Source organism: Salvelinus alpinus, chromosome 12 (assembly GCF_045679555.1).
Source record: "Salvelinus alpinus chromosome 12, SLU_Salpinus.1, whole genome shotgun sequence".
Taxonomy (NCBI): Eukaryota; Metazoa; Chordata; class Actinopteri; order Salmoniformes; family Salmonidae; genus Salvelinus; species Salvelinus alpinus.
The window spans coordinates 55,632,813-55,650,271 of record NC_092097.1 but is presented as its reverse complement, the minus strand read 5'-3'; the positions used below and the strand labels follow the sequence as shown (position 1 = coordinate 55,650,271).

The window sequence follows — 17,459 nt, the reverse complement described above, 5'->3', positions numbered from 1 at the left end:
CTTAACCAGACCTGGAGAGCTGGAGGTGGAGAAAGACATATCTGCACTATGGACAGTGGTGAGACAACATCAACAGGAGAAAGAGCAGGAGCAGGAGAAGAACAGAGCACTAGAGGAGAGGATCAGACTACAGGAGGAGAGGGAGAGGGGGATGGAGGAGAGGATCAGACTACAGGAGGAGAGGGAGAAGGGGATGGAGGAGAGGATCAGACTACAGGAGGAGAGGGAGAAGGGGATGGAGGAGAGGATCAGACTGCTGGAGGAGAGGTTGAGGGGGATGGCATGTGACAGAGAACAACCCACTAGGGAGGTGGCCATCCCCACAGAGACGCCAGCAGAACAGCCCACCTCAGCACCCGACAAAAGTCTCGACACCACAGCAGAACAGTCCACACCAGACCCTGACCATAGAAACGACATCACAACAGAACAGACAAAAGAAAAACCCCAAGCCCAGCAGCTCTCATCCCCTCTGAGCACCCCCCCTGTCAGCCACCCTGATAGCCCTCCTGACAACCCCCCCACACCCACTGAGGACAAACACAAGACACAGATTGTCCTTCTTATGGACTCAAATGGGAAATATATAGAAGAAAAAAAACTTTTTCCCAAACACAGTGTGTCTAAACTCTGGTGTCCAAACACCCAGCGCGCCCTAGACCTTCTGTCTGAGGACAAACTAGGCTCACCTAGCCACATAATAATACACACAGGCACAAACGACCTGAGAGCACAGCAGGAAAGGGTGGCCACAGCACTGAAGGGAGTGATTGAAAAAGCTTCTTCTACTTTCCCCAACGCACAAGTGGTCATCTCCACCCTGCTACCACGAAAAGACTTCCACCCTGCTACAATACAGCGGGTAAACGCAAGCATTTCCCGTGACTGTGCCTCAAAACCAAATGTTTTTCTGGCCCACCACTCCACCCTGGACTTGAACAGCCTCTATGACCAGGTCCACCTCTACAAGGCAGCAGTGCCCACCTTTGCCCGGACTCTAAAGGACATCGCTCTCAAACGAAGCCCCAACACTTCACACAGGAGCAACAGATCAATAGACACCCCACCCAGACCAGCGAGACACCCTCCAAGACCTCCAGGACCCCCCCCTGGACCTACACACCCCCCCCACATCAACCATGCCCACACCCAATTTAGGCCCCCTCAGATCAGACCCATGCCACTCCTGCCCACCCCATGCACCCCACCCCCGCAAAGAGGGCATCAACATGGAAGTCACACATACGCCCAGGTAGTGAGCGGGCAAACAGGCCCAACCCCCACTCTTACATTCGCCCAAGCCAACGGCATGTACCAGATGCTCAGCAGGCTCTGCTCACACTTACTGGCCTGAGGCCAAACCCCGACCAACAACATTGGACACTTTATGGAACAAAAAGCCTTCACTATATCATCCTGGAATATCCAAGGTCTGAGGTCATCTGCCTTTGGCCTAAAGAGCAGGAACCCGGACTTCACCAAAGAAATCGGTAATGCAGACATTGTCATCCTGCAAGAAACATGGTATAGAGGAGACGGACCCACTGGTTGCCCTCTAGGTTACAGAGAGCTGGTAGTCCCATCCACCAAACTACCAGGTGTGAAACAGGGAAGGGACTCAGGGGGAATGCTAATTTGGTATAGAGCAGACCTAACTCACTCCATTAAATTAATCAAAACAGGAACATTTTACATTTGGCTAGAAATTCAAAAGGAAATTATCTTAACAGAGAAAAATGTCCTCCTGTGTGCTACCTATATCCCCCCACTAGAATCCCCATACTTTAATGAAGACAGCTTCTCCATCCTGGAGGGGGAAATCAATCATTTCCAGGCCCAGGGACATGTATTAGTCTGTGGCGACCTAAATGCCAGAACTGGACAGGAACCTGACACCCTCAGCACACAGGGGGACAAACACCTACCTGGAGGTGACAGCATTCCCTCCCCCATATGCCCACCTAGGCACAACTATGACAACATAACCAACAAAAACGGGTCACAACTCCTGCAGCTCTGTCGCACGCTGGGTATGTACATAGTCAATGGTAGGCTTCGAGGGGACTCCTATGGTAGGTACACCTATAGCTCATCTCTTGGCAGTAGCACTGTAGACTACTTTATCACTGACCTCAACCCAGAGTCTCTCAGAGCGTTCACAGTCAGCCCACTGACACCCCTATCAGACCACAGCAAAATCACAGTCTACTTGAACAGAGCAATACTCAATCATGAGGCATCAAAGCCAAAGGAACTGAGTAACATTAAGAAATGCTATAGATGGAAGGAATGCAGTTTGGAAACCTACCAAAAAACAATTAGGCAACAGCAAATTCAATCCCTTTTAGACAACTTCCTGGGTAAAACGTTCCACTGCAATAGTGAAGGTGTAAACTCGGCAGTAGAAAATCTTAACAGTATTTTTGACCTCTCAGCTTCTCTATCAAATCTAAAAATCTCAAATAGAAAACCGAAGAAAATGAACAACAATGACAAATGGTTTGATAAAGAATGCAAAAATCTAAGAAATAAATTGAGAAACCTGTCCAACCAAAAACATAGAGACCCGGAAAACCTGAGTCTACGCCTTCACTATGGTGAATCACTAAAACAATACAGAAATACACTACGGAAAAAGAAGGAACAGCACGTCAGAAATCAGCTCAATGTAATTGAAGAATCCATAGACTCTAACCAATTCTGGGAAAATTGGAAAACACTAAACAAACAACAACACGAAGAATTATCTATCCAAAATGGAGATGTATGGGTAAACCACTTCTCCAATCTTTTTGGCTCTATAACAAAGAATAAAGAGCAAAAACATATACATGATCAAATACAAATCCTAGAATCAACTATTAAAGACTACCAGAACCCACTGGATTCTCCAATTACCTTGAATGAGTTACAGGACAAAATAAAAACCCTCCAACCCAAAAAGGCCTGTGGTGTTGATGGTATCCTTAATGAAATGATCAAATATACAGACAACAAATTCCAATTGGCTATATTAAAACTCTTTAACATCGTCCTTAGCTCTGGCATCTTCCCCAATATTTGGAACCAAGGACTGATCACCCCAATCCACAAAAGTGGAGACAAATTTGACCCCAATAACTACCGTGGAATATGCGTCAACAGTAACCTTGGGAAAATACTCTGCATTATCATTAACAGCAGACTCGTACATTTCCTCAATGAAAACAATGTACTGAGCAAATGTCAAATTGGCTTTTTACCAAATTACCGTACAACAGACCATGTATTCACCCTACACACCCTAATTGACAACCAAACAAACCAAAACAAAGGCAAAGTCTTCTCATGCTTTGTTGATTTCAAAAAAGCCTTCGACTCAATTTGGCATGAGGGTCTGCTATACAAATTGATGGAAAGTGGTGTTGGGGGTAAAACATACGACATTATAAAATCCATGTACACAAACAACAAGTGTGCGGTTAAAATTGGCAAAAGACACACACATTTCTTCTCACAGGGTCGTGGGGTGAGACAGGGATGCAGCTTAAGCCCCACCCTCTTCAACATATATATCAATGAATTGGCGCGAGCATTAGAACAGTCTGCAGCACCCGGTCTCACCCTACTAGAATCCGAAGTCAAATGTCTACTGTTTGCTGATGATCTGGTGCTTCTGTCACCAACCAAGGAGGGCCTACAACAGCACCTAGATCTTCTGCACAGATTCTGTCAGACCTGGGCCCTGACAGTAAATCTCAGTAAGACCAAAATAATGGTGTTCCAAAAAAGGTCCAGTCGCCAGGACCACAAATTCCATCTAGACACCGTTGCCCTAGAGCACACAAAAAACTATACATACCTCGGCCTAAACATCAGCACCACAGGTAGCTTCCACAGAGCTGTGAACGATCTGAGAGACAAGGCAAGAAGGGCATTCTATGCCATCAAAAGGAACATAAATTTCAACATACCAATTAGGATCTGGCTAAAAATACTTGAATCAGTCATAGAGCCCATTGCCCTTTATGGTTGTGAGGTCTGGGGTCCGCTCACCAACCAAGATTTCACAAAATGGGACAAACACCAAATTGAGACTCTGCATGCAGAATTCTGCAAAAATATCCTCCGTGTACAACGTAGAACACCAAATAATGCATGCAGAGCAGAATTAGGCCGATACCCACTAATTATCAAAATCCAGAAAAGAGCCGTTAAATTCTACAACCACCTAAAAGGAAGCGATTCCCAAACCTTCCATAACAAAGCCATCACCTACAGAGAGATGAACCTGGAGAAGAGTCCCCTAAGCAAGCTGGTCCTAGGGCTCTGTTCACAAACACAAACACACCCCACAGAGCCCCAGGACAACAGCACAATTAGACCCAACCAAATCATGAGAAAACAAAAAGATAATTACTTGACACATTGGAAAGAATTAACAAAAAAACAGAGCAAACTAGAATGCTATTTGGCCCTAAACAGAGAGTACACAGTGGCAGAATACCTGACCACTGTGACTGACCCAAACTTAAGGAAAGCTTTGACTATGTACAGACTCAGTGAGCATAGCCTTGCTATTGAGAAAGGCCGCCGTAGGCAGACATGGCTCTCAAGAGAAGACAGGCTATGTGCTCACTGCCCACAAAATGAGGTGGAAACTGAGCTGCACTTCCTAACCTCCTGCCCAATGTATGACCATATTAGAGAGACATATTTCCCTCAGATTACACAGATCCACAAAGAATTTGAAAACAAATCCAATTTTGATAAACTCCCATATCTACTGGGTGAAATTCCACAGTGTGCCATCACAGCAGCAAGATTTGTGACCTGTTGCCACAAGAAAAGGGCAACCAGTGAAGAACAAACACCATTGTAAATACAACCCATATTTATGCTTATTTATTTTAACTTGTGTGCTTTAACCATTTGTACATTGTTACAACACTGTATATATATAATATGACATTTGTAATGTCTTTCTTGTTTTGAAACTTCTGTATGTGTAATGTTTACTGTTAATTTGTATTGTTTATTTCACTTTTGTGTATTATCTACCTCACTTGCTTTGGCAATGTTAACACATGTTTCCCATGCCAATAAAGCCCCTTGAATTGAATTGAATTGAATAGATAGATAGATAGATAGATAGATAGATAGATAGATAGATAGATAGATAGATAGATAGATAGATAGATAGATAGATAGATAGATAGATAGATAGATAGATAGATAGATACTGTAGATCTCATCTTGCTCTGGATTTATTTGACCAACCATTTGGCTACAGAGTCTTCACCATGCTGAATTTATATAACCAACCGTTTGACTTAAAACCCTTCACCACGGGGTGGACTTGGTGTGGAAAGACAAGAGACAAACACATGTTAACATTGTGACACACATTGAGCCTTTCCTCTTGCCAATGACTCTCTATTTTTCCTTCAGCTTGACTCTTCGGCCTATTATGACCAACACCATGTTTGTGATGTCATTCCCGATACAGGAAGTGCAGGGACGTCTGTGACATTCAACAAGAACGGAGATGCACCGGGACGTTACGACCTGTTCCAGTACCAGATGGACAACAACAGCTCTCCGGGGTACAAGAACATTGGACAGTGGATGGAAACGCTACAGCTCAACGTGAGTACTATATGTATTGTAGCTTATGGTGTGTGTGTGTGTGTGCGTGTGCATGTGTGAGTGTGCATGTGTGTGTGTGTAATTGGGGTGATATGAACCCCACGCCTAACCATAATGATGAGGTAATCCTTGTGATGCAAGGATAACGTTTAGTTTTAGAAGCCTTAGACAAGGCTACGAGTGTGTGTGTGTGTGTGTGTGTGTGTGTGTGTGTGTGTGTGTGTGTGTGTGTGTGTGTGTGTGTGTGTGTGTGTGTGTGTGTGTGAGCATTTTCGTGCATTCATCTGCGGTTACATACATTATCTGCTTGTGTTCATGTGAGTATACCTGAACCACAGTAAACCCATAGATTTTAAAGACTCGTGCTTTCTAAGAGGACATCGACACGTGAACGTGACAGACTGTGTGGTCTCTCTGTTAGTGGATAGATGGTATACATGTGAACGTTACAGACTGTGTTGTCTCTCTGTTATTGGGTAGATGGTATACATGTGAACGTTACAGACTGTGTTGTCTCTCTGTTAGTGGATAGATGGTATACATGTGAACGTTACAGACTGTGTTGTCTCTCTGTTAGTGGATAGATGGTATACACGTGAACGTTACAGACTGTGTTGTCTCTGTTACTGGATAGATGGTATACATGTGAACGTTACAGACTGTGTTGTCTCTCTGTTAGTGGATAGATGGTATACATGTGAACGTTACAGACTGTGTTGTCTCTCTGTTAGTGGATAGACGGTATACATCTGTAATGATTGTCGTCGTAGCAGGTGAAAGAGCCTTAGTCAACACCAGTCATGAATTCATTAACCACAGCACCCACCTGCCTCTAATCCTAATCCATTAACCACAGCACCCACCTGCCTCTAATCCTAATTCATTAACCACAGCACCCACCTGCCTCTAATCCTAATCCATTAACCACATCACCCACCTGCCTCTAATCCTAATTCATTAACCACAGCACCCACCTGTCTTTAATCCTAATTCATTAACCACAACACCCATCTCCCTCTAATCCTAAATCATTAACCATAACAACCATCTGCCTCTAATCCTAAATCATTAACCACAGCACCCATCTGCCTCTAATCCTAATTAATTAACCACATCACCCACCTGCCTCTAATCCTAATTCATTAACCACAACACCCACCTGCCTCTAATCCTAATCCATTAACCACAACACCCATCTGCCTCTAATCCTAATCCATTAACCACAGCACCCACCTGACTCTAATCCTAATGCATTAACCACTACACCAACCTGACTCTAATCCTAATCCATTAACCACATCACCCACCTGCCTCTAATCCTAATCCATTAACCACAACACCCACCTGCCTCTAATCCTAATCCATTAACCACATCACCCACCTGCCTCTAATCCTAATCCATTAACCACAGCACCCACCTGCCTCTAATCCTAATCCATTAACCACATCACCCACCTGCCTCTAATCCTAATGCATTAACCACAGCACCCACCTGTCTTTAATCCTAATTCATTAACCACAACACCCATCTGCCTCTAATCCTAATTCATTAACCATAACACCCATCTGCCTCTAATCCTAAATCATTAACCACAGCACCCATCTGCCTCTAATCCTAATTCATTAACCACAACACCCACCTGCCTCTAATCCTAATGCATTAACCACATCACCCACCTGCCTCTAATCCTAATTCATTAACCACAACACCCACCTGCCTCTAATCCTAATCCATTAACCACAACACCCATCTGCCTCTAATCCTAATCCATTAACCACAGCACCCACCTGCCTCTAATCCTAATGCATTAACCACAACACCCACCTGACTCTAATCCTAATCCATTAACCACAGCACCCACCTGCCTCTAATCCTAATCCATTAACCACATCACCCACATGCCTCTAAACCTAATTCATTAACCACATCACCCACCTGCCTCTAATCCTAATCCATTAACCACAGCACCCACCTGCCTCTAATCCTAATCCATTAACCACAACACCCACCTGTCTCTAATCCTAATTCATTAACCACAGCACCCATCTGCCTCTAATCCTAATTCATTAACCACAACACCCACCTGCCTCTAATCCTAATGCATTAACCACATCACCCACCTGCCTCTAATCCTAATTCATTAACCACAACACCCACCTGCCTCTAATCCTAATCCATTAACCACAACACCCATCTGCCTCTAATCCTAATCCATTAACCACAGCACCCACCTGCCTCTAATCCTAATGCATTAACCACAACACCCACCTGACTCTAATCCTAATCCATTAACCACATCACCCACCTGCCTCTAATCCTAATCCATTAACCACAAAACCCACCTGCCTCTAATCCTAATCCATTAACCACATCACCCACCTACCTCTAATCCTAATCCATTAACCACAGCACCCACCTGCCTCTAATCCTAATCCATTAACCACGTCACCCACCTTTCTGTAATCCTAATTCATTAACCACAACACCCACCTGCCTCTAATCCTAATTCATTAACCACAACACCCACCTGCCTCTAATCTTAATTCATTAACCACAACACCCATCTGCCTCTAATCCTGATTCATTAACCACAACACCCACCTGCCTCTAATCCTAATTCATTAACCACAGCACCCATCTGCCTCTAATCCTAATTCATTAACCACAGCACCCATCTGCCTCTGCTTCTTTCATTAACCACAGCACCCATCTGCCTCTAATCCTAATTCATTAACCACAACACCCACCTGCCTCTAATCCTAATCCATTAACCACAACACCCATCTGCCTCTAATCCTAATCCATTAACCACAGCACCCACCTGCCTCTAATCCTAATGCATTAACCACAACACCCACCTGACTCTAATCCTAATCCATTAACCACAGCACCCACCTGCCTCTAATCCTAATCCATTAACCACATCACCCACATGCCTCTAATCCGAATTCATTAACCACATCACCCACCTGCCTCTAATCCTAATCCATTAACCACAGCACCCACCTGCCTCTAATCCTAATCCATTAACCACAACACCCACCTGTCTCTAATCCTAATTCATTAACCACAGCACCCATCTGCCTCTAATCCTAATTCATTAACCACAACACCCACCTGCCTCTAATCCTAATGCATTAACCACATCACCCACCTGCCTCTAATCCTAATTCATTAACCACAACACTCACCTGCCTCTAATCCTAATCCATTAACCACAACACCCATCTGCCTCTAATCCTAATCCACTAACCACAGCACCCACCTGCCTCTAATCCTAATCCATTAACCACAACACCCACCTTTCTGTAATCCTAATTCATTAACCACAACACCCACCTGCCTCTAATCCTAATTCATTAACCACAACACCCACCTGCCTCTAATCTTAATTCATTAACCACAACACCCATCTGCCTCTAATCCTGATTCATTAACCACAACACCCACCTGCCTCTAATCCTAATTCATTAACTACAGCACCCATCTGCCTCTAATCCTAATTCATTAACCACAGCACCCATCTGCCTCTGCTCCTTTCATTAACCACAGCACCCATCTGCCTCTAATCCTAATTCATTAACCACAAAACCCACCTGCATCTGCTCCTAATTCTTTAACCACAGCACCCACCTGCCTCTAATCCTAATGCATTAACCACAGCACCCATCTGCCTCTAATCCTAATTCATTAACCACAGCACCCACCTGCCTCTAATCCTAATTCATTAACCACAACACCCACCTGCCTCTAATCCCAATTCATTAACCACAACACCCACCTGCCTCTAATCTTAATTCATTAACCACAGCACCCACCTGCCTCTAATCCTGATTCATTTACCACAACACCCACCTGCCTCTAATCCTAATTCATTAACCACAGCACCCATCTGCCTCTAATCCTAATTCATTAACCACAGCACCCATCTGCCTCTGCTCCTTTCATTAACCACAGCACCCATCTGCCTCTAATCCCAATTCATTAACCACAACACCCACCTGCATCTGCTCCTAATTCTTTAACCACAGCACCCACCTCCCTCTAATCCTAATGCATTAACCACAGCACCCATCTGCCTCTAATCCTAAATCATTAACCACAGCACCCATCTGCCTCTAATCCTAATTAATTAACCACATCACCCACCTGCCTCTAATCCTAATTCATTAACCACAACACCCACCTGCCTCTAATCATAATCCATTAACCACAACACCCATCTGCCTCTAATCCTAATCCATTAACCACAGCACCCACCTGACTCTAATCCTAATGCATTAACCACTACACCAACCTGACTCTAATCCTAATCCATTAACCACATCACCCACCTGCCTCTAATCCTAATCCATTAACCACAACACCCACCTGCCTCTAATCCTAATCCATTAACCACATCACCCACCTGCCTCTAATCCTAATCCATTAACCACAGCACCCACCTGCCTCTAATCCTAATCCATTAACCACATCACCCACCTGCCTCTAATCCTAATGCATTAACCACAGCACCCACCTGTCTTTAATCCTAATTCATTAACCACAACACCCATCTGCCTCTAATCCTAATTCATTAACCATAACACCCATCTGCCTCTAATCCTAAGTCATTAACCACAGCACCCATCTGCCTCTAATCCTAATTCATTAACCACAACACCCACCTGCCTCTAATCCTAATGCATTAACCACATCACCCACCTGCCTCTAATCCTAATTCATTAACCACAACACCCACCTGCCTCTAATCCTAATCCATTAACCACAACACCCATCTGCCTCTAATCCTAATCCATTAACCACAGCACCCACCTGCCTCTAATCCTAATGCATTAACCACAACACCCACCTGACTCTAATCCTAATCCATTAACCACAGCACCCACCTGCCTCTAATCCTAATCCATTAACCACATCACCCACATGCCTCTAAACCTAATTCATTAACCACATCACCCACCTGCCTCTAATCCTAATCCATTAACCACAGCACCCACCTGCCTCTAATCCTAATCCATTAACCACAACACCCACCTGTCTCTAATCCTAATTCATTAACCACAGCACCCATCTGCCTCTAATCCTAATTCATTAACCACAACACCCACCTGCCTCTAATCCTAATGCATTAACCACATCACCCACCTGCCTCTAATCCTAATTCATTAACCACAACACCCACCTGCCTCTAATCCTAATCCATTAACCACAACACCCATCTGCCTCTAATCCTAATCCATTAACCACAGCACCCACCTGCCTCTAATCCTAATGCATTAACCACAACACCCACCTGACTCTAATCCTAATCCATTAACCACATCACCCACCTGCCTCTAATCCTAATCCATTAACCACAAAACCCACCTGCCTCTAATCCTAATCCATTAACCACATCACCCACCTACCTCTAATCCTAATCCATTAACCACAGCACCCACCTGCCTCTAATCCTAATCCATTAACCACGTCACCCACCTTTCTGTAATCCTAATTCATTAACCACAACACCCACCTGCCTCTAATCCTAATCCATTAACCACAACACCCACCTGTCTCTAATCCTAATTCATTAACCACAGCACCCATCTGCCTCTAATCCTAATTCATTAACCACAACACCCACCTGCCTCTAATCCTAATGCATTAACCACATCACCCACCTGCCTCTAATCCTAATTCATTAACCACAACACCCACCTGCCTCTAATCCTAATCCATTAACCACAACACCCATCTGCCTCTAATCCTAATCCATTAACCACAGCACCCACCTGCCTCTAATCCTAATGCATTAACCACAACACCCACCTGACTCTAATCCTAATCCATTAACCACATCACCCACCTGCCTCTAATCCTAATCCATTAACCACAAAACCCACCTGCCTCTAATCCTAATCCATTAACCACATCACCCACCTACCTCTAATCCTAATCCATTAACCACAGCACCCACCTGCCTCTAATCCTAATCCATTAACCACGTCACCCACCTTTCTGTAATCCTAATTCATTAACCACAACACCCACCTGCCTCTAATCCTGATTCATTAACCACAACACCCACCTGCCTCTAATCCTAATTCATTAACCACAGCACCCATCTGCCTCTAATCCTAATTCATTAACCACAGCACCCATCTGCCTCTGCTTCTTTCATTAACCACAGCACCCATCTGCCTCTAATCCTAATTCATTAACCACAAAACCCACCTGCATCTGCTCCTAATTCTTTAACCACAGCACCCACCTGCCTCTAATCCTAATGCATTAACCACAGCACCCATCTGCCTCTAATCCTAATCCATTAACCACAACACCCACCTGCCTCTAATCCTAATCCATTAACCACATCACCCACCTGCCTCTAATCCTAATTCATTAACCACAGCACCCACCTGTCTTTAATCCTAATTCATTAACCACAACACCCATCTGCCTCTAATCCTAATTCATTAACCATAACACCCATCTGCCTCTAATCCTAAATCATTAACCACAGCACCCATCTGCCTCTAATCCTAATTCATTAACCACAACACCCACCTGCCTCTAATCCTAATGCATTAACCACATCACCCACCTGCTTCTAATCCTAATTCATTAACCACAACACCCACCTGCCTCTAATCCTAATCCATTAACCACAACACCCATCTGCCTCTAATCCTAATCCATTAACCACAGCACCCACCTGCCTCTAATCCTAATGCATTAACCACAACACCCACCTGACTCTAATCCTAATCCATTAACCACAGCACCCACCTGCCTCTAATCCTAATCCATTAACCACATCACCCACATGCCTCTAATCCGAATTCATTAACCACATCACCCACCTGCCTCTAATCCTAATCCATTAACCACAGCACCCACCTGCCTCTAATCCTAATCCATTAACCACAACACCCACCTGTCTCTAATCCTAATTCATTAACCACAGCACCCATCTGCCTCTAATCCTAATTCATTAACCACAACACCCACCTGCCTCTAATCCTAATGCATTAACCACATCACCCACCTGCCTCTAATCCTAATTCATTAACCACAACACTCACCTGCCTCTAATCCTAATCCATTAACCACAACACCCATCTGCCTCTAATCCTAATCCACTAACCACAGCACCCACCTGCCTCTAATCCTAATCCATTAACCACAACACCCACCTTTCTGTAATCCTAATTCATTAACCACAACACCCACCTGCCTCTAATCCTAATTCATTAACCACAACACCCACCTGCCTCTAATCTTAATTCATTAACCACAACACCCATCTGCCTCTAATCCTGATTCATTAACCACAACACCCACCTGCCTCTAATCCTAATTCATTAACCACAGCACCCATCTGCCTCTAATCCTAATTCATTAACCACAGCACCCATCTGCCTCTGCTCCTTTCATTAACCACAGCACCCATCTGCCTCTAATCCTAATTCATTAACCACAAAACCCACCTGCATCTGCTCCTAATTCTTTAACCACAGCACCCACCTGCCTCTAATCCTAATGCATTAACCACAGCACCCATCTGCCTCTAATCCTAATTCATTAACCACAGCACCCACCTGCCTCTAATCCTAATTCATTAACCACAACACCCACCTGCCTCTAATCCCAATTCATTAACCACAACACCCACCTGCCTCTAATCTTAATTCATTAACCACAGCACCCACCTGCCTCTAATCCTGATTCATTTACCACAACACCCACCTGCCTCTAATCCTAATTCATTAACCACAGCACCCATCTGCCTCTAATCCTAATTCATTAACCACAGCACCCATCTGCCTCTGCTCCTTTCATTAACCACAGCACCCATCTGCCTCTAATCCCAATTCATTAACCACAACACCCACCTGCATCTGCTCCTAATTCTTTAACCACAGCACCCACCTCCCTCTAATCCTAATGCATTAACCACAGCACCCATCTGCCTCTATTCCTAATTCATTAACCACAGCACCCACCTGCCTCTAATCCTAATTCATTAACCACAACACCCACCTGCCTCTAATCCTAATTCATTAACCACAGCACCCACCTGCCTCTAATCCGAATTCATTAACCACAGCACCCATCTGCCTCTAATCCTAATTCATTAACCACAACACCCACCTGCATCTGCTCCTAATTCTTTAACCACAACACCCATCTGCCTCTAATCCTAATGCATTAACCACAGCACCCATCTGCCTCTAATCCTAATTCATTAACCACAGCACCCATCTGCCTCTAATCCTAATGCATTAACCACAGCACCCATCTGCCTCTAATCCTAATTCATTAACCACAACACCCACCTGCCTCTAATCCTAATTCATTAACCACAGCACCCACCTGCCTCTAATCTTAATTCATTAACCACAGCACCCACCTGCCTCTAATCCGAATTCATTAACCACAGCACCCACCTGCCTCTAATCCTAATGCATTAACCACAACACCCACCTGCCTCTAATCCTAATCCATTAACCACAACACACACCTGCCTCTAATCCTAATTCATTAACCACAACACCCACCTGCCTCTAATCCTAATCCATTAACCACAGCACCCACCTGCCTCTAATCCTAATTCATTAACCACAACACCCACCTGCCTCTAATCCTAATCCATTAACCACAGCACCCATCTGCCTCTAATCCTAATTCATTAACCACAACACCCACCTCTCTCACCTCTCTCGGCTCCTGTTTCTCATTCAGAACCATTACTCCCTGTCCCCTTTGTGGAGCACTGCTGTTGACCAGGACCAATAGGGCATAGTGTACCAGTGTGCTATTTGGGATATAGCCCACGTCTCTTGTCTGGTCTGTGCTGCTTCCCAACAGCAGTAAATGATTCACCTCCACTCTCCACAAGACAGATGTATCATATGCCAGCCTTAAAATGGGTTCATCACACCGTCCTCTGTTTGTTATTGAAGCCGTGCTCTCGGGCCACTATGGGCATGGCTCTGGTCTACGTGGTTCCCTATTCCCTATGTAGTGCACTACTTTTGACCAGGCCTCATCGCCCTGCACTATAAAGTTAATAAGTTACCATGTGGTACGAAACCTATGACGAGTCTGCAGATTAAGCCCGTTTACCGTATCGGCTCAGGCTTGTTTGGCCCAGTTAATAATAGCGAGAGACAATTAGAATTCATGTCTGAATGTATCGCTTCTTTGAAGAGAGACAGTAACCTTTTGATTGAACTATACATTACACATTCACGTATAGGAGACAAATCACGCCTCAGGGGAGATGCCCTCGTTATAACTGTATAATGTAGCGACGTTAACCCGACACCTATTGACCTCATCAAGAGATTCGGACCTGTTGGTGTAGCGGTTAAAAGGTGTTGGTTTGACTGTCAATGGACACGGGTTGGTTCCCCGTTGGGGCTACACGCGACTTCGATATATAAATGACTGTATCGCTAGCGCCTAGCCTAGTGCTGACATGCAGCCTTCTGTTCCTGTTTTCTCACAGGATGTGTCCCAAAATGGCACCCTATTCCCTATTTTAGTGCACTACTTTTGACCAAAGCCCTATGCGCCCTGGTCAAAAGTAGTGCATTACATAGGGGATAGGGTGCTATTTTGGGATGCATCCCACATCTTACAGACTGGTTGGTTTCCTCATGACAACCCTTCTGCCTTAGTGGGACGGGAAAATATGTACGCTGTGGAAATGTTGTATGCAAATAGATCTATGTAGATTATACATGACACGTTGATCATTTTGTTCTCGTATTTGTTCATGTATGTATTGATTATCTAAATACACACAGGAATTGTACGTTAAGTCGCTTTGGTATTATAATGTTAACACGGCTACAGTGTCACGTTCTGACCATAGTTCTTTTGTGTTTTCTTTGTTTTAGTGTTGGTCAGGACGTGAGCTGAGTGGGCATTCTATGTTGTGTGTCTAGTTTTCCCGTTTCTATGTTTGGCCTGATATGGTTCTCAATCAGAGACAGGTGTTAGTCATTGTCTCTGATTGGGAACCATATTTAGGTAGCCTGTTTTGTGTTGGGTTTTGTGGGTGGTTGTCTTCATGTCTTCGTGTGTCTGCACCAGACAGAACTGTTTTGGTTTTTCACATTTTGTTGTTTTGTATGTTGTAGTGTTCACGTTTATTGGCTTTAATTAAACATGATGAACACTAACCACGCTGCGCTTTGGTCTGATCCTTCGTCCACAGAAGAAAGCAGTTACATACAGATGTCACATCGGGGTTAGTTTGCGAGTCAGTATTGGTATTAAATTAATGTACACAAATCTTTAACTGTGGGGTATCTGGAAAGTCTTTGATTTCGATAATAAATGATAATAAATGATAATAAATGGTTTATAGATGTTCAACAACATTGTCGTCTCAGTGTCTCGAATAACAATCAGAAACCATTACGAATGTTTTATTATTTTTCCCAAATGAAATTAGCCCCCAGTTTTCATGAATGATTTCTCCTTCTCGTGACATCTACTATAATCCTCTCAGTCGGAGGCTGTATTAGCCTTCATTTTCAACATTATTGTTAAGATGAATTCCCATTTTACATTTATGTTCCCCATACCAACACATGTATTATAGCACCAGCAGGGGATTCCATGCCTTTCTCTTCCCCCAATCGATTCGACATGCTTTGTGGAATTCCATGCCTACGACTTAGTTCATCATCTTGTCCAGAAACTCAGGAGGGGGGTGGGGTGGGGGGTGGTGGTGTGTGGGGGGGGGGGGGGGGGGGGGGCACGACGACTCAGTGGCTGAGTCACAAATGGCATGTAGCCTAATGGTTAGATCGTTGAGACGGTAACCCAAACGTTGCTGGATCGAATCTGTAGTTCTGCCCCTGAGCAAGGCAGTTAACCCCGTGTTAACCCCGTGTTCCCCGTGCACTGAAGATGTGGATGTTGATTAAGGCAGCCCCCCCCCCCCCCCCCCCCCCCCCCCCCCCCCCCCGCACCTCTCTGATTCAGAGGGGTTGGGTTAAATGTTGAAGACACATTTCAGTTGATGGCATTCAGTTGTACAGCTGACTAGTTATCCCCGTTTTGACCAGATCCCTATGGTGCACAAAATAGGGAATAGGCAGCGATTTAGAACCGACCATGTCTCTGTTATGATAAAGCCTCTCTCCCCGGTCTCCCCCGGACACGACGGCTGAGTCACAGATGAATCCAGCTCAGACTCCAAAGATTGCCCCTCAGCTCCCCGTGAAAATGTCATATCCAGTGTGGGGGAATAGGCTGGAGGGCTCAATGAATGAAAGACTGGTACAGGGGGTGTTTGGGATTATGTGACTGCCATATAAAGACGAGTAAAGACACAAAGTCAAATTAAGTCCCTTTAGTTGGTCCTTTTGAGCTACTTTCTATCAGGGCTGGATGTCTACTGGATGTCGAGGTAGGGTTCTACTGCATGTCTACTGGATGTCGAGGTAGGGTTCTACTGCATGTCTACTGGATATCGAGGTAGGGTTCTACTGCATGTCTACTGGATATCGAGGCAGGGTTCAACTGCATGTCTACTGGATGTCGAGGCAGGGTTCAACTGCATGTCTACTGGATGTCGAGGTAGGGTTCTACTGCATGTCTACTGGATATCGAAGTAGGGTTCTACTGGATGTCGAGGTAGGGTTCTACTGCATGTCTACTGGATGTCGAGGTAGGGTTCTACTGTATGTCTACTGGATGTCGAGGTAGGGTTCTATTGGATGTCTACTGGATGTCGAGGTAGGGTTCTACTGCATGTCTACTGGATTTCTACTGGATGTCGAAGTAGGGTTCTACTGCATGTCTACTGGATGTCGAGGTAGGG

The 17,459-nt window shown here is 44.6% G+C and overlaps 1 protein-coding gene across 3 annotated transcripts in view; it reads left to right on the top strand.

The window, feature by feature from the left end:
- The window catches only part of grm7 (glutamate metabotropic receptor 7), a 402,008-nt gene that overhangs the window by 267,064 nt on the left and 117,485 nt on the right, over positions 1-17,459 (top strand). For all 3 annotated transcript variants that reach the window (XM_071336892.1, XM_071336890.1, XM_071336891.1), the window contains exon 7: positions 5,489-5,628. In XM_071336892.1, the coding sequence (XP_071192993.1) occupies positions 5,489-5,628 (140 nt within the window). The remainder of the gene's footprint in view (positions 1-5,488; positions 5,629-17,459) is intronic.